Here is a 25,044-nt window from a genome sequence, read left to right on the forward strand (position 1 = left end):
GTTGAAGGAGCAACGCCTCATATTCTGTCTGGGTAGACTCCGACCTGATGGTGTGAACATTGATTTCCCCTCTTACCCTTGCTCATCTCCACACCTGCCGATCACCTTCCTCTGGTGCCCTTCCTCCTTCCCTTTCCCAAGGTCCACTATCCTCTCCTACCAGATTCCTTCTTCTTCAGTCCTTTACCTCTTCCACCTATCACCTCACAGCTTCTTACTTCCTCTCCCTCCCCCTCACCTGGTCTCACTTATCACTTACCAGCTTGTACCACTTCACCTCCTACCACCTTCTTGTTCTGACTTCTTCCCAGTTCCTCTCCAGTCCTGATGAAGGGTCTGGGCCCGAAATGGCAACTGCTCATTCCTCTCCATAGATACTGTCTGACCTGCTGAGTTCCTCCCTGCATTTTGTATGTGGTCAGTGAGATAGGTTTGCTGTTGATGTATCATAAAAGTAATTCTCCAAAACTGAGCTACTACCAGATGGCTTCATAAGTACATTGGAAACCAGGGCATGGTCCACCACCTGACTGATATTAATAGTTTGTAAGCTGTGACTGACTCAGTGTTTTTGTAGGAATTCTCAGTGGAGAAAGGTTCCTGGGCAGTTCAGGGATGGAAATTACTCCTCATCTCCCACAAGTCATGGAGAATTACTGGCAATCTGTACTGCGCAGTGAAATTGGCTCCCAGACTTGTAAAGGAAATGTATTAACTTTCTAATCCGGAGTTGAGAATTTGCAGGAGGAAGAATTTGTTGCTTTACTCCACCATATGACCACTCTTGCTGACAAGGTAAGCTCTACTTGCTTGTTACACCACGAGCATAACGTATTTGTTTTCTGTTTTACCTAGAGCTTAGAACACTGCAGTACATTACAGGTCCTTCAGCCCACAAAGTTGTGTCAACATTTTAACCTACTCCAAGATCAATCTAACCCTTTCCCCACACACAGTCCCCTATGTTTATATCATCCATGTGCTTACCCATGAGTCTCTTAAATGCCCCTGATGTACCTGTATCGACCTCTCCCACCACCTCTGGCAGGGCATTCCATGCACTTGGAGAAATGGTCTCTCTCCTTGATGTCCCTCCTGGCACTTATCCCTGCAAATGGAACAAGTGCTACACCTGCCCCTACACCACCTCCCTCACTGCCATTCAGGGTCCTAAACAGTCCTTCCAGGTGAGGTGACACTTCACCTATGAGTCCGTTGGGGGTCAGCTATTGTGTTCAGAGCTCCCAGTGTGGCCCCTTGTATATCAACGTAGATTGGGAGACCGTTTTTGCCCCCAGTCCTGCTGAAGGGCCTCGGCCCTAAACATCGACAGCACTTTTTTTCCAAAGATGCTACCTGGCCTGCTGAGTTCCTCCAGCATTTTGCGTGTAATAACGTGGCCACTGAGCCCATGCCCTTCTATGCTTTTCCCATCTCTGCATTGAACAATTCTTACCCAACACTAGGGTGGGCCAATTTGCAATCCGTGCTTTCAGTCCTTGGTAAAATATCTCGTGGAGGAACATGATGGTCTCACTGAAAGAAAACAAAAGCGGCATTTCAATCAGATGGACTTCAAACAGTAGTACGCAGTGAACTGAGATCCTCTGTGAGACCCCGGCTCAATGGCAGCACTCGGTTCAAAGTAAGTTTATAATCTAAGTATGCTTATGTCACCACCTTGAGATTCATTGAGAATCCCAACCTTGAGATTCTTTTTCCTGCAGGCAATTACAGAACTTAAAGAAATACAACAGAATTTACTAACAACTGTACGTGAACAAAGACCGACAAATAACCAATATGCAAAAGACAAACTGTGCGAATTAAACAAATAATACTGAGAACATGTGTTGTGAAGAGTTCTTGAAAGTGAGACTGTAGGCTGTAGAATCAGCTCAGAGTTGTGGTGAGTGAAGTTATAGAGTCATCAAGTCATAGAAAAATACAGATCAGAAACCGGTCTTTCAGCCCATCTAGTCTGTGCTGAACTATTGAAACTGCCTACTCCTTCTGACCATACCCTTACTCCCTGGACCATAGCCCTCCATTCCACTAGCATCCATGCACAAAACAAACTTCACTTTAACAATGAAATTGAGCCCGCATCCTCTAATTCTGCTGACAGCTCATTCCCTCTGAATGGAGAAGATCCCCCTCAGGTTCCCCTTAAACTTTTCACCTTTCACCCTTAACCTCTGACCTTTAGTTGTAGTCCCACCCAACCTCAGTGGAAAAAAATTATCCATGCTGGCTTACAAGCCTGGTGGTTGAAGGGTAATAACTGTTCCTGAACCTGGTGGTGTGGGACTGAAGGCTTCTGTACCTCCTTCCCGACGGCAGCAGCAAGAAGAGAGTACGGCCTGGATGGTGCCTTCTTGTGGTAGAGCTCCATTAGCACGTTAATGGTAGGGAAGGCTTTGTCAATAATGGCCTATATTCCTGACCCCCTCCAGACACATAACCCAGACTAACAGTCTAGTACAGTAATAAAGGGTCACTGCAGTGTTGGTAGTGATGTACTTTGAATAAAGTTTCCTTTATAGGTGACGTAACCAGTTCCACAGAAGCATGGGAAGTGGAAATCTAAAGTGTTTCATAAGGTATTTAGTTCATTCACCTGAACTTTATCTTTTCACTGACAGTCTTTGCAAACGGTGCCCTACCCCTTTAGTAATAGAACCAAATGATGCTACACATTGTAAATGACAAACCTTTACAAAGTGCTGATTCATCCTTCCTGCTCTTGTCACTGAAATTACTCACAGACTGACGTTACCAATAAGTTTAACAGAAAAGGGCCTTGATTTGGGGCTTATCAAAGCACCCAACATCAATAGACAGAATGCAGGCACGTGTTACTGTGGTAGTTCTTTCACTCCAATCCATAGATACTAAATAAAATCAAACAGTAGGCATAGATCTCTAAAAATAGAACTGGCTAAGTATTCAACTTTTTAAATCCACCCCTCAATCTCAGTGACCTCCTGCCGCCAGGCAGAAGGTGCCACAGTATAAGAACAAGGACTTTTAGGTTGGGTAACAGCTTCCTCCCTGAGGCTGTGAGACTTCTGAACATCTGCTACCACCCCATACACGTTATTTATGACTGAGCCAGTAACAGTAATAATGTTGTATATTTAACTATGTTGTATATGCATTTAATATCATCTTCTACATCTACAGAATATTTTTTCTTTAACTGTTAATATTACTTTATGTGCTGAATGTGATACGTGCACTGTGCTTTGTACCTTGGCTGCAGAGGAACGATGTTTCATTTAGCTGTATACATGTGAACTTCAAAATATTTCAAGGAAACATTTTAAAAAATCTGAATCAGCAAGGCATTGGAGACATTTTTAAGAAGTGATGGAAATAATTTAATCTTTTTAAATAAGGTGTGGAAGAGTATTTTTTAAAATAGTGTTGTTACCCAAGTCCTTCCCTTTAACTGAAATGCATGGGAGAGTATTACCCGCATCTTTCTGGACAAGGCACAAAAGGTTTCGGATCACAGAGAAGAGAAAATCTGCAGATGCTGTTAATCCAAGGGACACACACAAAATGTTGGAGGAACTCAGCAGGCCAGGCATTATCCATGGAAAAGAGTACAGTCGACGTTTTGGGCCGAGACCCTTCAGCAAGACAAAGTTTTGGGATGTTGATATTTTAAGTAATGAGCAATTAACACAAGCCTTTGCTCTTCATTGAACATTGTATTGAGATCAACAGGCCAATATTAAGTTGGTGATCGCAGCTGAGGGTTTAAGCAGAAATGTGAAAGGTGGATTTACATATACGCTCAGTGGCCACGTTATTATGTACACCTGTACACCTGCTCGTTAATGTAAATATCTAATCGTCCAATTACGTGGCAGCAACTCAGTGCATAAAAACATGTAGACATGGTCAAGAGGTTTAGTTATTGTTCAAACCAAGCATCAGAATGGGGAAAAATGAAATCCAATTGACTTTGAATGATTGTTGGTGCCAGACGAAGTGTTTTGAGTATCTCAGAAACTGCTGATCTCCTGGGATTTTCACACAAAAAAGTCTGCAGTGTTCACGCAGAATGATGCAAAAAGCAGAAAACACCCACCAAGCAGCAGTTCTTTGTCGAACACACCTCGTTAATGAGCAAGGTTCCTAGGAGAATGCCAGACTGGTTCAAGCTGACAGGAAGGCAACAGTAACTCAAATAATCATGCATTATAACAGTGGCGTGCAGAAGAGCTTTTTTGAACGCACAACACATCAAAGCTGGAAGTGGATGGGCTACAACAGCAGAAGACTGCATTGGGTTTCACTCCTGTACCTAATGATGTGGTCACTGAGAGTATATACTTGGAGAAACATAAGAAATGTTCAATCTCAAAGATTGAGTGATTGATGTGCTGGGACGACTACTGTTTACACATCTCCCTGGCTGGGAGAATGGTACAACAGTCTCCAGGGATGTCAGCAGTCCAACGGGAGCCTGGAATTAAATCTACAGACTTTCCAGTCTGCAAGGAACGGCGCAGAGTGTTTATGTCTCAGATGCTGGGAGGATACTTCTTTTTAATGTTCTAAAGACTTCACTAAACTTCTCTCTTACAGAACACGGTTAAGGTCAGGAAAGATTTGCTTATTCAAGTTCTGACTGGGTGGTGGATCCACAGATGCTGCTCTTGGTGGAGCTGACGGTTTCTCCAGTGCTGGGGTTTCTGACTGGGTGGTGGATCCACAGACACTGCTCTTGGTGGAGCTGACGGTTTCTCCAGTGCTGGGGTTTCTGACTGGGTGGTGGATCCACAGACACTGCTCTTGGTGGAGCTGACGGTTTCTCCAGTGCTGGGGTTTCTGACTGGGTGATGGATCCATGGACACTGCCTAGCTGTGACATTGAGAAGAACACTTATTGCTGCAGCTTGGTGCCAGGTATCTGAACAGTGTGGCTGGTTAACTATGATCAGACACTCATAGGGAGCATTCTAACTAGCTGCATCACTGGTTATATGGAGGAGCCAATGCACAGGATCATAAAAAGCTACAGAGTTCTGCACAATCAGCCAGCTCCATCATGCCATGAGCCTCCCCACCATCGAGGATATTCTCAAAAGGCAATGCCTCAAGAAAGCAGCATTCATCATGATGGACCCACATGATCCAGGACACGTGCCTCATTACCACCATCAGTGAGGAGGTACAGGAGACCGAAGACACACACTCAATGTCTTAGGAATAACTTCTTCCTCTCTGCTATCAGAATTTCCGAATGGACAATGAACCATGAATATTACCTCACTATTATGCTCTCTTTTTCCACAGATTATTTTTAAAACTTCATTTATTTGATTTTATTTAGAGATACAGCACAGAACAGGCACTTATGGCCCACCAAGCCATGCCTCCCAGCAACCTGCTGATTTAACCCTACCCTAATCACAGGACAATTACCATGACTAATTAACCTATCAACCAGAACGTTTCTGGACTGTGTAGGGAAAACAGAGCACCTGGCAGAAGCCCACACACAAATGAGAAGGAACATGCAAACCTGCTTACAGCGGATGCCAGAATTGAACTCCAAACTCCGAGGCCCTGATCTGTAATTGCGTCACACTAACTGCTACCCTACAGTGGTGCCCATTTATTTTAAAAATACTTGTTTATATTTCTTACTGTAAGTTATAGTTTTTTTATGTATTGCATTGTACTGTTGCTGCAAAACCACAAATTTCATGACGTACGTCAGTGATAATAAACCTGATTCTAATTCTGAAACTAGCATAAGAGTACTTAGCTTTGTGTTAGCTCAATCTTGTTTGGTAATTAGAAAGACATGATATACAGTACTGTGCAAAAGTCTTAGGCACCCTAGCTATATATATCTGACTAAGATCTGCACAGTACTATACACTGTAGGTTTTCAAAGCATACAAGAGGGTCCTGTTACTGCAGCTCATTGGAACACCAGCTTGGTGCCAGGTTTAAAGTCTTGATCTTCAAAGATTCTGGGCAACCAGAATGGAAAATGGAACAGAGCAAGGAAGGAGTAAATTATCCCCTTCTCTCTTGTTCCCACAGTGCAGCTCCCCTCTCAACCCTTCTCTTCTCACCTGTCATCACCACCCACTGGAGCCCATCCTACTTCCCTTTCTCCCATGGTCCACTCTCCTCTCCTATCAGATTCTAGCTTATGCAGCCCTTTACGTCTTCCACCTATTCCCTCCCAGCTTCTTACTTCATTCCACACTCTATCACACACGCTCCTTGCCCTTCACCGTGTCTCACTTATCACCTGCCAGCTTGTATTCCTTCCTTTGTTAGTTAGCTTGACCTCAGTGGTTGGGAAGATGTTGGAGTCAATTATTAAAGATGAGGTCCCAGGGTACTTGGAAGCACATGATAAAATGGTTTCCTCAAGAGAAAATCTTGCCTGACAAACCTATTGGAATTCCTTGAAGAAATAACAGCCATGACAAAGGAGAATCGGTTGATGTTGTATACTTGGATTTTCAGAAGGCCTTTGAAAGGGTGCCACACTGAGGCTGCTTAACAAGCTACAAGCCCATGGTATTACAGAAAGATTCTATCATGGATAAAGCAGAGGCTGATTGGCAGAAGGCAAAGAGTGGGAATAAAGGGAACCTTTTCTGGCTGGCTACCAGTGACTAGTGGTGTTCCGCAGGGGGTCTGTGTTGGGACCAATTCTTTTTACATTTTGTATGTCAATGACTTGGATAATGAGATTGATGGCATTGTTACAAAGTTTGCTGACAATATGAGGATAGGTGGAGGAACAGGTAGTTTTGAGGAAGTAGAGAGGCTACATGAGGACTTAGAATGGACAAGGAAATGGCAGGTGGGAAACAGTGATAAAAAGTGTACAGTCATGCACTTCAGTAGAAAAGGTTGACTATTTTCCAAATGGACAGAAAATACAAAAATCTGAGGTGCAGAGGGACTTGGGAGTCCTTGTGCAGGATTCCCTAAAGGTTAATTTGCAGGTTGAGTTTTTGGTGAGGAAGGCAAATGCAATGTTAGGATTCACTTCAAGAGGACTGGAATATAAAAGCAAGGATGTAATGTTGGGACTTTATGAAGCACTGCTGAGGCCTCACTTGGAGTATTGTGAGCAGTGTGGGGCTCCTCATCTCCCTCATCTCAGAAGGGATGTGCTGAAACTGGAGAGGCTTCAAAAGAGGTTCAGGAAAATGATTCCAGGATTGAATGGCTCATCATATGAAAAGCATTTGATGGCTCTGGGCCTGTATTCACTAGAATTCAGAAGAATGAGGGGGGACATCATTGAAACCTATCGAAAGGTGAAAGGCCTTGATAGAGTGGATGTGGAAAGGATGTTTCCTATGGTAGGAAAGTCTAGGACCAAAGGACACAGCCTCAGAATAGAGGGAGAGTCCTTTCAGAATGATGAGGAGTGGTGAATCTGTGAAATTCTTTGCCACAGGCAGCTCTGGAGGCTAAGTCTTTATGTATATTTAAGGCAGAGGCTGATAGATCAGGGCATGAGGGGATAATGGGAGAAGGATTGGGGCTGAGAGGAAAATTGGATCAGCCATAATGAAATGGCAGAGCAGACTCTATGGGAGAAATGGCCTAATTCTCCTCCTATATCTTCTGGTCTTGTGGTCTTTGTAGACCTGATAAAGGATTTCAGCTTAAAACATCAACTGTTTGTTCCTCTCCGTAGATGCTACTTGACCTGCTGAGTTCCTCCTGTATTTTGTGGGTATTGCTCTGGATTTCCAGCATCTGTAGAGTTTCTGGTGTATACAATTAGCTTCTGTTTTTTGGGTGCTAGCCTTGGTCGTAACTCAACCATGAACAGTCCCAAGCCTGGTTGCAATAGCAGTAGGGTTGGTCATGGGGCTGGCAAACCCATTCTATAAAAGCCCAGCACTACAGAAACAGTAGCAGAAGCACTAAAGTCCTCGTCCCTGGGAGAGGAAGCATCTTCGATGGGCTGCACCTTGAAAAATAAAAAGAATGGCCTGGGATAAAGGACCCTGACAAGTTGCTTCCAGCAGCCTATGCCCCAGTAGGTTTGATGGGCTTAAGTAGAAGCAGCAGCCTTGGTTGTGTGGGTTGTCTGAGTCAAAAATTTATGGATTCTAATTTCCGTCCAGAAACATCCCCTTGGAACTGATGCTGATTAAAATAGTCTTACTAAACAACTGTAATTTATATTCACAATAATAAATTAATGCTCTATAATCATCTGTCATCTGAATGCAAATCATGCACCTCTATTTCAAGTGTAGTATCCAATGCAATGTTGACCTGTATTTAACATCACTAAAATAAATCTATTCAGCATCTATGTAAGTGGGATGCTACGGTTTCCAAAGTTACAACAGATTACACATCTAAAGTTTTCCTTTAAAAACTATAGTAACACACATAAAATGCTGCAGAAACTCAGCAGGTCAAATAGCAATGCATGCAGTGGAATAAACAGTTGATATTTTGGGCAGACACTCAGCATCAGGACCTCATCAGGATCTTGGCCCGAAACATTGACTGTTCATTCCCCTCCAAAGATGCTGCATGACTTTTTGAGTTCCTCTAGTATTTTGTACAACTTTCTAAGTAAATTTATTATCAAAGTACGTACAGTAGATGTCTTTTCTTCATGCAGGCGTTCACAGTAGACAAAGAAATACAATAGAATCAATGAAACACTACTTTGTGTGTGTGTGTGTTGCTCTGGATTTCCAGCATCTGCAAAATCTCTTGTGCCTTTAAAAATGACAGTGGCCTGAAGACCACACGCAACATGCATGTCTGATGTCAATGTCCTGATGAAGGGTCTTGACCCAAAACGACATTCCTCTGCAGATGCTATCTGATCTGCTGAGTTCCTCCAGCATTTTGTGTTTGTTACTCTGATATCAACGCAAGGGACTGGCAGCACCCAAGGTGCCAATTTCAATATCAAAGCAACTGATAACCAATTCGCGAAAGAAAAAGAACATCAATTGAAATAATAAATGAAGTTAAACGTCGTCTGAGGCAAAGTGCCGAATACCTGTTGAGAAAGATGCTGCTGACGTCGTCGTGACTTATGGGCGGCTTCTTTGAGCTGGCAGCCATCCTCAGGGGCCGCAGGAAACAGTTGATGAGGACGTAGAGCTGCTGTACGTACTCAGCCTCTGCCTCGACCATATTGAAGACTATCTGATTCCGTTTCCTCATGCTCTCTGCGTGCGGGGAGCAGATGTAATCCTGAACAATCGTCTTCCATTTTCTTCGACACAGCCAGCCTCTCATGAAACTCTGAACCTATAAGTTACAATGGTAAAGGAACAAAACAGAAGTATTGTTCGTAAACGCACACCTACACAGATTATTTCCCTGACAGCACAGACTGATACAGTGGCTTTATTTCACAGTGACTAATTATACAACATTTGCAACATCCCTGACTGGTGCTTGGCACTGTTACAGACGTAACATTATCCTGATTTTGTAACTCAAAGCATGAAGTGTGGAATTGGTGTAATCTCTTGTAATTGAATCAGAATCAGAATCACGTTTAATACCACTGGTACATGTCGTGACACCTGTTAACTTTGTGGCAGGAGCACAATGCAATACATGATAATAGGCATCCATTAGTCTCGAGAGAAAGGTTCCAGGGAGCAGGCCTGGGCAGGGTTTTATGGGAGATCAGCAGTTGCCCATGCTGCAAGTCTCCCCTCTCCACGCCACCGATATTGTCCAAGGGAAGGGCAAGGGCTGATACAACTTGGCACCGGCGTCGCCACAGAGCAATGTGTGATTAAGTGCCTTGCTCAAGGACACAACACGCTGCCTTAGCTGAGGCTCGAACTAGCGACCTTCAGATCACTAGACCAACACCTTAACCACATGGCCACGTGCCAACACACATAATACATTTTTTAAAAACTGTGACTTACAGTAAATATATCTATATATATGTAAAGGGGATTTCTTCTTTTTCTTTGTTACTGCGTATGTTGATCAAAATGGCTTCTTTGTTTGTTAAAAGTAGGAATGCTTCTTTGTTGCGAGAGAGTGCTGGAAGCTTGTTTGGGTTAAAATTTACTGATAACGAGAATTGTATTCCTTTGTAAACCAATTGGGATTAATGTTGTACTTTCTTCTGAGTCTGTAAGCTATTGTTGGCGGGCTTTTGGGCAGATCGGCGTGAGGGGTTGAGAGAGAGAGGACACGATGCTCTAAACTGGGCGAGGAAGGGACCCCAAGCAGGGGTCCAAGGCCAGGAGGTACCCCGAGGAGAGGAGATGAAGATAGATGTGCTTGGTTGACCACTTCGGGATGTCCTGAGCTGCGTGTTGAGGAGTTCGGAGGGGATCGAATGGTGGCCAGAAGACTTCAGTAATTGAGCTCCAAAGGTTGTGCACAAAGTGGTTTGGACTTTGATAAGTTTGGCGCCTTTTCTTTATTTTTTTCCTTCATATATATACTGTATCGTTATGAATCACTTAGTTATAGTAACCTTTATAAATTGTACTCATTTAATCGCTTATGGTGTACTGTCTGTTTTTGGGCAAGGCGGGGACATCACACAGCATCCACACCAGCTGATTACCCAGTTTGGCCGGGCCGAAGGCTGCTCCCCCTAGACGAGAACAAGCTGAGCGAGCCTAAGGCGACCCAGGGGGTTACATATATATAAATAAAATGGGTTAATTAAATAAGCAATTATAAAACAGAAATGAAAAGTCGTGAGATGGTGTTCATGAGTTCAATGTCCATTTAGGAATCCAATGGCAGAGGGGAAGAAGCTGTTCCTGAATCATTGAGTGTGTGCCCTCAGGCTTTTGAACCTCCTTCCTGATGGCAACAGTGAGAAGGGGGCATGACCTGGGTGATGGGGGTCCTTAATGATGGACACTGACTTTTTTGAGGCACCATTCCTTGAAGATGTAACAAGCACAAAATGCTGGAGGAACTCAGCAGATTGGATAACATCTATGCAGAGGAATGATGTTTTGGGCCAAAACTCTTCATCAGGACATTGATGTCAACATGCATTTTGATTGTGGTCTTCAGACCACTAGAGGTGGCATGGTAGCATAATGGTTAGCACAACATTTCACAGTACCAGTAATATGGGTTCAATTCACGCCCTGCCAATAAGGATTTTGTATGTTCTCCTGATGGGTTTCCTTTGTTACAACTATATAGGATCCTAGTCAGACCCCACTTGGAATACTATGCTCAGTTCTGGTCACCTCATTACAGGAAGGATGTGGAAACTATAGAAAGGGTGCAGGAGACTTACAAGGACGTTGACTGGATTGGGGAGCATGCCTTATGAATATAGGTTGAGTGAACTCAGCCTTTTCTCCTTGGAACGGCAGAGGATACAAGGTGACCTGATAGAGGTGTATAAGATGATGAGAGTCATTGATTGTGTGTTATTAGTTGGAGGCTTTTTCCCAGGGCTGAAATGGCTAACACAAGAGGACATAGTTTTAAGGTGTTTGGAAGTAGGTACAGAGAAGATGTCAGGGGTAAGTTTTTTTATGGAGAGAGTGTGGAATGGGCTGCCGGCAATGGTGGTGGAGGTGGATACAACAGGGTCTTTTAAGAGACTCCTGGATAGGTGCATGGAGTTTAGAAAAATAGTATGGGTAACCTTAGGTAATTTCTAAGTAAGTACATGTTCGGCAGAGCACTGTGGGCTGAAGGGCCTGTATTGTGCTGTAGGTTTTCGATTTTCTGTGTACTGGTTACTATGAAGGTTAGTGCCCATGATGGAGCTGACTAATTTTACAGCTTACTTCGATCCTATGCAGTAGCCCCACCGCCCATACCAGATGGTGATACAGCCAGTGTTGTGACGCTTTCATTAACAACTTTCCTTTCAATGCAAAGACACTGCCATCAGGAAATTTTAAAGATATATTTCCCAGATATTGCAGGGTTTACAAGGGGTGTCACGGTACTGTAGTGGTTAACGAGACACTATTAATCTCCGGGCGTCAGTTCTGGGAGTTCAGAGTTCAATCCTGGCATTCCCAGTAAGGAGTCTCTGTACTCCAGTGGAATGCAAGGTTTTTCTCCTGGTTCTCCGGTTTCCATCCACAGTCAAAAGACGTACTGGATAGTTTAATTGGTGACTGTAGATTGATCTGTGATTTGGTTAGTGTTAAATCGGGGTTTGCTGAGCAGCATGGCTCAAAGGGACAAAGCACCCTTTCCTTGCCATATCATTTAACAATCACAGCACGGAAACAGGCCACCTCGGCCCTCCTAGTCCGTGCCGAACTCTTAATCTCACCGAGTCACACCTACCCGCACTCAGCCCATAACCCTCCACTCCTTTCCTGTCCATATACCTATCCAATTTTACCTTAAATGACACAACTGAACTGGCCTCTACTACTTCCACAGGAAGCTCATTCCACACAGCTATCACTCTCTGAGTAAAGAAATACCTCCTCGTGTTTCCCTTAAACTTCTGCCCCCTAACTCTCAAATCATGTCCTCTCGTTTGAATCTCCCCTACTCTCAATGGAAACAGCCTATTCACGTCAACTCTATCTATCCCTCTCAAAATTTTAAATACCTCGATCAAATCCCCCCTCAACCTTCTACGCTCCAATGAATAGAGACCTAACTTGTTCAACCTTTCTCTGTAACTTAAGTGCTGAAACCCAGGTAACATGCCTAGATAAATAAAGGAAAAAAATAAACTTCAAGGAACTCTGCACTTTTCTCCCCATATTAATTTCAGTCAGAGGAAACAGGCACCAGACACAATGTGGAAACAGGGAACAGGTGACAATCAAATCTCTTTACTTCCTGACAACAGCAGAGCAAAGTTTCTTTAAAAGAAATTAAAGCCACAGAATTATGATGAGATGATGGAGGCCATTCCGCCCACCATTGGGCTCTGGCTCTTTGACCCAACTGGACCATGTCAACAAAGATTCCCTTCTTAGTAATCCCAAGATATCTGATCAACCACTTCTTTTGGCAGCATCTTACATATACTGACCACCCTCTGGGTGAAACTTGCCCTTCGGTTGTCTGTTAAAGCCCTCCCCTCTTGAACAATGCATTTCATATCTTATGAGACAGTGAGAATAAACCTGATTCTGATTTACTTTAGGATCAGGTCTATTCAGTTCTGGTGCAGGGTTTCATCTGGAAAACTGCTGCTGGTTAAATGGGCAAACACTTTCACTCCAAGTTAACTTGTAGCTTTTGGCCAAAGCTTTAGTTTGTGCTCCTGCCCCTTTTGTTGCAGTTTTATAGGGCATTGCTTAGACCACATTTTGAGTGTCATGAGCAGTGTTAGGCCCCTTATCTTAGAAAGGATGTGCTGGCGTTACAGAGGGTCCAGAGGAGGTTCACAAGAATGATCCCAGAAATGAAAGGGTTGGCGTACGAGGACCATTTGATGACTCTGGGCCTGTACTTGCTGGAATTTAGAAGAATGAGAGAGAGAATCTCAATGAAACATCAAATATTGAAAGGCCAAGATAAAGTGGATATGGAGAGGACGTTTCCCATAGTAGGGGGGTCTAGGACCAGAGAGCAGGGCCTCAGAATACAAGGATGTCCCTTTCGAACAGAGATGAGGAGGAATTTCTTGGAATCTGTGGAATTCATTGCCACTAATGGTTGTGGAGGCCAAGTCATTCAGTAAATTTAAAGCGTAGGTTGATAGGTTTTTGATTAATCAGGGCGTCAACAGTTAGAAGAAGAAGGCAGGACAATGGGATTGAGATGGGTAATAAATCAGCCATGATGGAATGACAGAGAAGACTTAATGGGCCAAATGGCCTAATTATGCTCCGATGTCTTCTGGTCTTAATCACCCACCAATGTGAACAGATCCACTGCTTCCCTCGACTAAAGCATCTGTGATCCTGCACTCTCTGATTGAACCTTCTGACAAGCTGCTTTGCTCAAAGAACTCAGATTCTCCGATTTAACCTTATAGCTGAATGTTCTACTTTTTCCTGAATATACAGGGAATAGAGCAATGTAGATTAGAGCCACAGAACAATACAGCATGCAAAGAGGCCCTTCAGCCCAACCAGTCCACGCTGACTACAGTGCCCACCCAGCTGGTCCCAATTTTCTGTGTTTGCCCCATATCCCTCCAAGCCTCATTTCCCCATCTACCTGTCCAAGTGCTTCTTAAATGATATTATTGTACCTGCCTCAACTACTTCCTCTGACAGCTCATTCCATATTCTCACACTGCCCATGTGAAAATGTTGCCCCTCAGATCCCTTTTCAGTTTTTCACCTCTCACCCTTAATCTACCCTAAATCTTGTTTTCATCTCCCCACAGGGAAAAATAACCACCCACCTTATCTATGCTTGTCATAATTTTAAACAGCTCTATAAGGCTGCTACTCATTCTCCTACTTTCAAAGGAACAAGCCTGGCCAATCTTTCCCTACAACTCAGGCCCTGTAGTCTTTGCAACAGCCTTGTAAATCTGTTCTGCACTCTTTCCAGTTTAACGACGTCTTTCCTATAACAGGGTGACCAAGAACTGTACACAGTACTCCAGGCGCAGTCTCACCAGTAACTTATACAATTACAATATAATGTTCCATTGCCTCAAATCAAGTGTTCTGACTGATGCAGGCCAGAACGCCATCTACCCGTGACACTGCTCTCAATAAACTATGCACTGGTACCCCTAGGTCCCACTGTTCCACTGCATAGATCTACCATCCACAAAATACATCCCTGACTGGCTTGACTTTCATTACTGATATAGATCATGACAGCACAGTACAGGTCCATTGGCCCACAAAACTGTGCAGACCTTTTAACCTACTCTGGCTCTTCCCTCCCACATAGTCCATTTTTCCATCATCCATGTGCCTATCTAAGAGTTTCTTAAATGTCCCTGATTTATCTGCCTCCACCACCACTCCTGGCAAGGCGTTCCACATGCCCACCTCTCTGTGTAAAAAGCCTACCTCAAAATCCCCAGTATGCTTTCCTCCAATCATCTTACAATGCCTCCCCCTCGTATATATGATATATATGAAATCTATTCTACGACACAGTCCCTACAATTATGCTGGGGATTCATGTACAAAAACTTGATGGCTTTTTTTATTTTGTTTCTTTAGAGATACAGTATGGTAACAGGCTCTTCCTGCCCTGCAGGCCCACGTCTCCTAATTGCATCCACGTGACCAACTAATCGTAATCTTTGTCTGAAATTCTTTATTTTTTCTATTTTAAAGGAGCCAATTTCAAGGAGCTTGCCCATTACGTTTAACGATGCAGGGTGCAGCACAGATATTACTGAAGTGTAATATTAATAAACTGGAAAATGCATCTCTACAATTTAATCCATTAGATGGAGCTCTAGCCAGTCTAGTGAAGAATTTTAGGCAACTGCAGAGCTCACTTGCATTTGTCGGGTAAAGCAGACTTCCCTCGTACCTGAAGTAACCAGATTAGTTGCAACAAACAAATGAAACACAAATGCTGTCGATAGAAAGATCAATGGAAATTAAGTTGTGCAGAGAACACAGGGAGGTGGCAACAAGACACAGGCAAGCTAAATGAGAGGGCAAAGATCAGGTAAATGGATTATGGTGGGGAAGTAGCATGGTGTTCATTTCAGAAAGAGAAAATTTAAAGAAAGATAATATTTAAATAGCCAGAGATGGTAGAACTCCGAGGTCTGGTTATTCCTCTTCATAGATGCTGCCGTGGAGTGTATAGGGTGTCCAGGGAGGTGAAGGGGCTTATCGTGTCCATCTTGGGGCAGCTCACTCACCTTTGGTCCCCACTGGACACTCAGCTCTCACCTGTAGCTTCAGGTAGCTGATCGCATACGACAGGGGCCACACCCTGATACACAGCTTCGACAGACGAGCTGAACCAAGTGAGGGTAACGGGCGCGTCTCAGAGACGGCGGGTGACCTAGAGACATGCCTGTCCTAGTCACGCCAAGTCAGCTCCGGTAGACTGGGCCGATGAGATCTACAGTGAGATCCAACAGCCAGGAAAGCGGTTTGGTAACACTCAGGGCGTGACGAGGCACAGAAGGCATCATGGTCATCCATTGCAACCAAGGAAGACCCCAGTTTGTGATGCTTGTTTGTACCACTGGACCTAAACTTCTGAGATCAAGAGAGTGGGACCGTGCCCCTTCTTTTAACATTTTTAAAACTCTCCCACACAGGTTTCTGATAAGATGGACAACCATCAGAACGTGCTGCTGGCCATTCTGAGTTCCCCCAGCGTTTTGCATGTGTTACTCTGGATTTCCAGCATCTGCAGAATCACTTTTGTTTGAGTGGGGGTGAGATAATTCCTCTTAAGAGAGAGAAGAAGTTGTTTTATTTCCTCTCTGAGGGCCATGAACCTTCTGAACTCTCTTTGTTAAGGTGCAGTGGAAGCACTATATTTATAAGTTAGTTAGGTTATTAATAAGAAAGGTTGAGTGAGGGATGGTAGGAAAGAGCTGTCATGGTAACAATCAGACCCGCCAGGATCTTACTGAATGATGGTGCAGACCGGCCCTTGTTGTTAATTTAAATATCCATATGCCTGTAAAGTCATTTCAACGTTCAAGGTTCAGGTTTATTTATTACATGTACATTGAAACATACACTGAAATGGGCTGTTCACGTTAACACCCAGCCCGAGGAGCACTGGGTGCAGCCCGCAAGTGTCCCGCATTCTGGTGCCAACATACCAGGCCAGCATGCTCAGCACAGCAATACCAAACGCAGGAAGCAACGACAGCAAGACAAGCCCCACTCCTCCCAGCCAGCCACCCACATGTATGCACAGTCCATACGGTCCTTTTAGCTGGCCGGTGCCGCAGTGACATCCGCGGGTTCGGATCCGGCCGGCTCCTTACGCATTGCCATCCGCGCTGGGTTGAGTGTCGAGCTAGCAACTTGTCCTCGTAGCAGACAAAATGCTAAAGAGACAGCTAGGTTTGGCACCCGATGCCCCATGAGGCACGGAAAGGAACGACAACAACACGGTCCTTTAACCCCCAGGCAGGACCCCAGTGCTAGTGGATTCCAGTGGACTTTATAAAGCGATTATGCTCAAATTCTACTGGTATACACATCAGCACAGTTTGTCCTTCTTCCAGTGTTCCACCATGTTTATAGCAGATACACATTTTTACAGACTCTGCCCAGAAGGCAGCAATGGCAAACCTCTTCTGTAGAAAGATTTGCCAAGAACAATCATGGTCATGGAAAAACCATGATCACCCACATCATACAACACAGCACATAGTGAGTGAACACATTTTATGCTGATGGACCTTGTACATTTGGAAATAGAAATCAACCGTGAAGCATATTTGCATCAACAATTTAACCAAATGAAGAACTTGATGTATAAGAAGAGAAAGCTTTCTTAAAGTAGAGCCATAAAGATTGGCTTTTGAATGGTCCATTTATCCAGTTACAGTGGAGTAATATTGTACAACTGTTCGAAGAGTTGGATCTCTTTAATGGAGCCAGGAGGGACTCAGACATTGACCATGTCTTAGATATTCAGGGTGAGAATCTTTCATATTCATGGTGGGCCCCCTGAAAAGGGGAAAGCAAAGACCTCCACACTTTGTCCAAGCGATTAGTAGGCACCATCCCAGCACTGGCATGACTCAAGCCTTGGGCTGGATTGGTAGGGAAGCGATGGAACTTCCACATGGAAATGCCGATCCTGAACCTGCTTGGGCCAATCCTTGAGCTGGATTTGGCCAGGAAGTAATGGAAGTTCCACACTGAACTTCTGCCCTTTCCTCCCACCAGTGCCAGAAACCTTGAGATTTCCACAAGCTGTAGGGATGAGAACATTCTGAATTCCTCGGCAGTGGCTCCATGACCACACTTGTCCATGGCCATCTCCCAGCACTTACACTCCCATCAAACAGCCAACTGCAGCCTGGGACACATACAGTTTTCCTCCATTATCTTCAGGATTACAGTGAGTATTGGCACCTCTTTACGTTTTGCTGCCTTTACTTGAAAGCTTTTGAAATATTAAGTATTTGATCTTAATACACTCAGTGGTCACATTATTAGCTACCTCCTGCACCTAATACAGTGACCACTGAGTGGATGTTTGTGGTCTTCTGCTGTTGCAGTCTATCCAACTTAAGGTTTGATGTTTTGTTCATTCAGAGATGTTCTTCTGTACACTACTGTTGTAAAACATGGTTATTTGAGTTACTGTTGCCTTCCTGTCAACTTGAACTAGCCTGGCCATTCTCCTCTGGCCTTCCTCATTAACAACGTGTTTTCGCCTACAGAACTACCACTCACTGTATTTTTTTTTGTTTATTGCACCATTCTCTGTAAACTCGAGATATTGTTGTGCATGCAAATCCCAGGAGTTCGGCAGTTTCTGAGATACCAACAATCAATCTCCACTGTCAAGGTCACTTAGATCACATTTCTTCCTCATTTTGATATTTGGTCTGAACAATAACTGAACCTCTTGACTATGCCTATGTGCTTTCATGCATTGAGTTGCTGCCACATGATTAGTTGATTAGATATTTGCATTAAGAAGCAGGTGTACAGGTGTGCCTAACAAAGAGGCCATTGAGTGTATGTAGGGTAATTTTTATTAGTTAGGTTCGTGTTGAATATATTTGAATGCGTTATCACTTGTTAGCCTCAACAGTTGGCAAAGGAGTTTAGATTATCCACCAGTTAAACGTCAATGGGAAAAGTACCCAGTCTTCTCTGCATCCGGATTATGCATGGAAAGACATGACGTAGAGCAGAACAGGGAGATCCCATTGAACAGAGAACATAGAACTATACTTCAGTCCACTGTGCTGTCCCACAAAAGGTTTTATAGAACTGCAAAGTTACCTCTTGAACTCAATCCCCCATCTAATGAAGGCCAACACACCACATACCTTCTTAACCAGCCTATCAACTGCATGGCAACTTTAAGAGATCTATGAACATAGACCCCCAAGATCCCTCTCTCCTCCACACTGCTAAGAATCCTGCCGTTAACCATTTACTCTGTGTTCAAATTCAACCTTCCAAAGTGAATCACTTCACACTTTTGCAGGTTGGACTCAACAGGACACTTCTCAGCCCAGCTCCACCTGTTGACAATGTCACACCTGTAACAACCTTCTACTGTATCTACAACACCACCAGCCTCTGTGTCAGTAGCGTCCTGGCTAGTCTGGCTGCTACTGTCACTGCATTTTCCTACCTTTGCAATGAGCTTTTCCGGGCCAGAGAGTGTTGGGCTCCAAGGACTTTTTAGAGCACCTGAATTGGTTAATTGTTGTTTAATGAGAGTTATTAATCATTTTGAGCTCCCAGTGTTTTTCTCAAGTGACTCAGTCTTTATAATCCAGTCTCCTGGTGCTTTCTGTTTAAGCTTGTTAAGTTTATTTTGATAAACTCTGGTATTCCGTGTAACTTGGATTATTTAAGTAGACGCCTGATTAGCACTAATCACGGAGTCCTGGTTTTGAGAAGGTTACTTCTCCCAGAACCATTCAACCGAGCCACTGCTGTTATTTGTGAATTATTATGTATAAACGCTCATTACCACTCTGTATCAGTCTGTCTTTCCTCTGCACTTGGGTTCCGATATTGCCAATGCACCTCGTGATAACCTTCCTTCATTCTGCCAGCAGATGATGTGTATTTTTTGAGGTGATTGAGTTGCAGTGATATTGTTCTGGTTTTAACAGAAATCTATGCAATAGTAATTTCATTCAATATTATATCACCTTTTTAATTTTTTTAATATCCGGGTCTTCTTCCTCAGGATATCCTTGGTATGGCCGCATCCGTTCCTTAGTCTTTTTCACAGCGACAATCTTAGAAACAAAAGAGAAATAATCATAATAACAGAGAGCATGATTCCAAGATAAATTCACAAGCTGCCTTGATCAGATTGACACTGACTGCTTGGTTCGTTATAACTGTAATTTCTCAAAAGATCTGAAAACCATACTTATCCTGCATTATTACTGCTCATTCACCCCCACATTTAGACTAGAACAAAGCTCTTATACTATTAAAATAACACAGTTAGCTAACGTTGGGATTAAAGAGCATTTTATGCATTGTTAAAGCAGAAAATACTGGATGGACTCAGCAGGTTGGGCAGTGTCTACAGAGGGAAATGGACCGTCAACGTTCCAGATCGAGACATTTCACCTGGATTGCAAAGAAAGAGAGGAGGTGGCCAGTAGAAAGCAGTGGAGAAGTGGAGTGCAAGCCAGTGTGTGGAGCCAAGTGAGGGGGTTGATAGGCAGATGAGGGAAGGGGAGAGCGGGAGTGATGTAAAAAGCTGAGAGATGATAGGTGGAATTGACAAAGGGCAGAAGAAGATGGAATCTAATAGGAGAGGACAGTGGCCCGTGGAAAAAAGGAAGTGAGGAGGGGAACTCAAGGGAGGAAAGTGTAGGTGATGGGCAGATCGGGAGGGTGGGGAGGGAAGAAAGAAGGGGGGATAGGGCTGGTGAAATGAGCTGTAAGTACCTGTAAGAAAATGAATCTCAATGTATACATGGTAACGTATATGTACTGTGATCACAAATTTTTACTGATTACCAGATGCTGGGGAAATCGATCAATATTCATGCCATACATAGCATCTACCTATCACCTGCCAGATCTTGCTCATCTCTTCATATTGCCTCACTCCCCCTGAGTCCAGTCCAGTCCTGATGACGTGTCTCAAACTGAATCGTCAACTGTTTATTCCCCTCCATAGATGCTGCCTGACCTGCTGAGTTCCTCCAACCTTTTGTGTGTGTTGCTCTGGATTTCCAGCCCCTGCAAAATCTGCTGTGAGATCTTGTGCTCTGTGAAATTGTTGTAATAAAAAGTGAGCAATCCATCATCTTCAGTAAAGGATTAATAAAACATTATTGTTCTTTTAGTTACTCATAAACTTTGCCAAGGCCACTTGCCTGTGCCAAGTTCTAACTACCCTATACTAGATGGCAGTCAGATGTCATCTTCAATTTCGCCAACAAATTGATGAGGGAGGACTTCTCGGTTCCATACGCCAATACCAATGAAGGAATGATGATATAATTTCAAGTCTGGGTGTATATGACTTGAAAATTACTGCTATGGATCCACTTTCCTTCTTTTCACACTTGGAGTATTGGGTGCAGTTTTTGTCTCCCTGTTATAGGACGTACATTGAGAGGGTGCAGGAGAGATTAGTAAGGATGCTTCCTGGACAAAAGGGCCTGAGTTATAGGGAGAAGTTGGCCACACTAGATCTCTAAAACACTGGAGAATGAGGGTGACCTCATAGAAGCATATAAAATACTGAGGAGTATGGAAACAATCATAGGTTTTCCCCAGGGTTGGAGAGTCCAAAGTGAGAGGGCACTGATACAAGATGTGGAGTGATCAAAGAGACCTGAGAGGTAATTTCCTTACACAGAGGGTACTGAGTACCTGGAATGAGCTGCTAGAGAAAGTGGTCAAGGTGGGTACAATTGCAACATTTAAGAGGCATTTGAGTAGGTACATGGAGGGGAAACGGTTGTAGGGTTAAGGGCCGAATGCAGGCATCTGGAATGAGTAGGGAGGGTGGTCAGCTCAGACCAGTTGGGCCAAAGGGCCTGTTTCCATGCTGCATTACTCCATGACTCTGTGAGATGGTCGGTTTGCCAGCTGGTATCAAATACATTGGTGAGATGAGCAGCACGAGATGAAAAATACTTCCATTTTTATTAAATAGCTGGCCAGCTTTTTCACACAGAGGATGATGTGTATATAGAAGTTCATAAAATGATGAGGGGTAGGGATATGGGTGGACACTCATAGTTTTTCCGCAGGCCTGGTGAGTCCAAGCGAGAGGGCACAGATACAAGATAGGTGGAGAGGTTGAAGGGACCTGAGAGGTAACTTCTTCACACAGAGGGTAGTGAGTACTTGCAATGAGAGCTGCCAGAGGAAGTGATTGAGGCAGAGGCAAAAGTACCTTTAAGAAGCATTTGGATGGGTACACGGAGGGGTGGGGCTTAGACGGTTATGGGCTGAATGCAGAAAATTGGGTCCAGCTGGGTGGACACCGTGGTCAGCCTGGATTCGATGGCCCAAAAGGCCTGCAACCATACCATATTGCTCTATGTCTCTTTGTGAACTGTCTGATCCATCTGAAATTGATCGCGTTCAACAAACGTTTCAGGGATGGAGGCGGTACAGTTGTGTGGCTGTTAGCATAACACTAGTACAGCAGTAGCTGTAAGATCAGGGTTCAATTCCCACCGCTGTCTGTAAGGAGTCTATACGTTGTCCCCGTGACTACACTGGTAAGTAAGTTGTGGGCATTCTCTGTTGGTGCTGGAAGCCTGGTGACATTTGCAGGCTGACCACTGCAATCCTCACTAGTTTGATTTGATGTAAATGACTCATTTTACATAATATGCTTCGATGTACATGTAACAAATAAAACTAATATCCTTCTTTCTCTCAATGAAATATAGAAGTGCAGGAGGGCCTCTGTGATATGTGTGCTGTGAGACAGAGGTGTTACTTGCAGCAGAGTTTATGCCATTACTCAGTGTAAGATTGCTTAGATAGATTAGCTCAGAGCCTAGCTTTATTTGTCTCATGGTTATCGGAACACACAGTGAAATGTGTCATTTGTGTTAATGAACAACATAGTCGGAGGATGTGCTGGGGGCAGCCCACAAGTGACTCCATGCTTCTGATGCCAACATAGCGTGCGCACAACCCACCAACTCGAACCTGACTGCCTTTGGGCGATGGGAGGAAACGGAAGCCCCTAGAGGGAGCCGTGCGGTCACGGGAAGAGCTCACTAACTCTTTTCAGATAACGATGGCAACTGCACGCCAATCGCTGGCCCCGTAAGGCGTTGCACTAACCGCTACATCTCCTGGTCTACGTTACTGTGCCGCCAGTGGACAGCGGAGAATAAGGGAAAAGTAAGTGAGAGGCTACGACAGAGGGTGATACGCGTGTTTGAAACTCTGCAAAGAGGTTGAGGGGTAAAGGGATGTACACCTGGACTTAACTCACATCTATCTCTATGAACAATGGCATCAATTAATGAAAATTTGGTACGGTAGGAGCATTTAAATTCAACTACTTCAGTGGAACGTCTAACCAGCATGGCTAGTTCTGATGTATAACTCTGTAACCAATGCAAATATCATTAGAATTTTCTAAACATACTGTTTGTGGTCTACATCATATCAATATTTTCATCTAATCAATCCCATTTTCCATAGCAGCTGAAAATAGTGTATAATATTTCCAAGTTTAAGAACCCAAGCATACAATTTGAATTGCAAAATCTATACTGTCCTTTTACCAACTGACCTCCAATTGATTTTTGGACTTTACCATTACTGTTTACCCAGATTCATGTCAGGATTCTAAACAAATTACTAATCCGAATGAATCATTGCTTTCATTCGTTCTAAAGATCAGAGTCAATCTTTCAACATAAAAGCAGCCCATTTACATTGTAATACATCGAGCAAAGAGCATAGAACACAACAGCTCAGTCCATGATGTTGTGTTGACATTTTATCTCTCTCTCTCTCCCTTTCTTTCTCTCTCTCTCTTCCACACACACACACACACACACACAATCCTTGAGTCAGGTGCACTCGAATAACCTTCACTTCAGATTGTAACATTGCAACAGCGTTCTGTTGGTCTCCCCCTCACTATGGAAGGGGTGAAACCTCTCTCTCTGAGAGACAGCATGTGGCATGTCAAATTGTTGGGTGAACAATGGTACTTGTTGGACTGCAGATCATGGTCTCTCTTTGGGGTCTCTGCTGTTGCTTGGTGGGTGGTGGGTGCTGAATCTTCCTGCTCGAACAAGCAGGGAGAGGGTGAGAGAGAGGGTAGATGCTTTGCTGCTGCTTGTGCGTGGGAGGGGGTGGGGGCACTGTTTTTCTAATATTCATTCTTTGTGGTTTTCATCTGTTTTGTGGATGTCTGTGAAGAGTAAGAATTTCAGGTTGTATACTGTATACACTCTCTGATATTAAATGAAACCATTAAATGCCTGTTAAACGTCTTTCCTGTTTTCCTTGTTCTATTGATAATTATTGAGTCTGTTCATGTGTCCTCATTTATTTAAGTTTGATTATTGACATTTATTCATGTGACTGTTCTGCTAATTGTTGATTGCTCTTTGCTCTACTGTCTTGTAAATTGTGGGTTGCTATTATGTTGTCTGTTGTGGTGTTTTCCTGTGTTGTATGCTTGACACTGAACCACAGTCAATTCTGGTACGTTACACACACTGGTGTAAAGAGGGTTTCTTCTTTTTGTTAACTAGCAGGAATGCTAATTTACTGATAACGAGAATGGTATTCCTTTGTAAACCAAATGGGGATTAATGTTCTTTCTTCTGAGTCTGTAAGCTTTTGTTGACGGGCTTTTGGGCAGATCGGCGCGAGGGGGTCGAGAGAGAGGACGCAATGCTCTAAACTGGGCGAGGATCGGACCCCAAATGGGGGTCCGAGGCCGGGAGATTCTCCGAGGAGGGGGGGGGATGAAGCTAGATGTGCTTGGTTGACCACTCGGAGGGTCCTGAGCTGTTTGGAGAGTCGAGGAGTTCGGAGGGTCCTGAGCTGCGAGTCGAGGAGTCGGAGGGGATCGAATGGTGGCCAGAAGACTTCAGTAATTGAGCTCCAACGGTTGTGCACGAAGTGGTTTGGACTTTGATAAGTTTGGCGCCTTTTCTTTAATTTTCTCTTCATATATACTGTATCGTTATTAATCACTTAGTTATAGTAACCTTTATAAATTGTACTCATTTAATCGCATATGGTGTACTGTCTGGTTTTGGGCGAGGCGGGGACATCACACAGCATCCACACCAGCTGATTACCCAGTTTGGCGGGGCCGAAGGCTGCTCCCCCTAGACGAGAACGAGCTGAGCCAGCCTGAGGCGACCCAGGGGGTTACACTGGCAATAAAGTAACTCTGATTCTGATCGAAGACCTGCCTCCACACATGATCATCTTCTCAGTCTTGGGTCTTCTCGAATTTCTCCACAATTCCTACTTGTTTGTAACCTGGCAA

General features: G+C 43.9%; 1 protein-coding gene across 2 annotated transcripts in view; it reads right to left on the reverse strand.

The window, feature by feature from the left end:
• The window catches only part of LOC132393932 (ras-specific guanine nucleotide-releasing factor 2-like), a 141,750-nt gene that overhangs the window by 71,418 nt on the left and 45,288 nt on the right, over positions 1 to 25,044 (reverse strand). The window contains exons 1-4 of one of the 2 annotated variants that reach the window (XM_059969396.1): positions 20,617 to 20,731; positions 19,733 to 19,822; positions 9,038 to 9,291; positions 1,457 to 1,536 (exon numbers count right to left, since the gene is read on the reverse strand). In XM_059969396.1, coding sequence (XP_059825379.1) covers positions 1,457 to 1,536; positions 9,038 to 9,291; positions 19,733 to 19,822; positions 20,617 to 20,634 — 442 coding nt within the window. In that variant the 5' untranslated portion in view covers positions 20,635 to 20,731. Of the gene's footprint in view, positions 1 to 1,456; positions 1,537 to 9,037; positions 9,292 to 19,732; positions 19,823 to 20,616; positions 20,732 to 25,044 lie in introns of those variants that run through there. The other variant, XM_059969395.1, reaches the window with a different exon arrangement.

This window comes from Hypanus sabinus, chromosome 5 (assembly GCF_030144855.1).
Source record: "Hypanus sabinus isolate sHypSab1 chromosome 5, sHypSab1.hap1, whole genome shotgun sequence".
Classification (NCBI taxonomy): domain Eukaryota; kingdom Metazoa; phylum Chordata; class Chondrichthyes; order Myliobatiformes; family Dasyatidae; genus Hypanus; species Hypanus sabinus.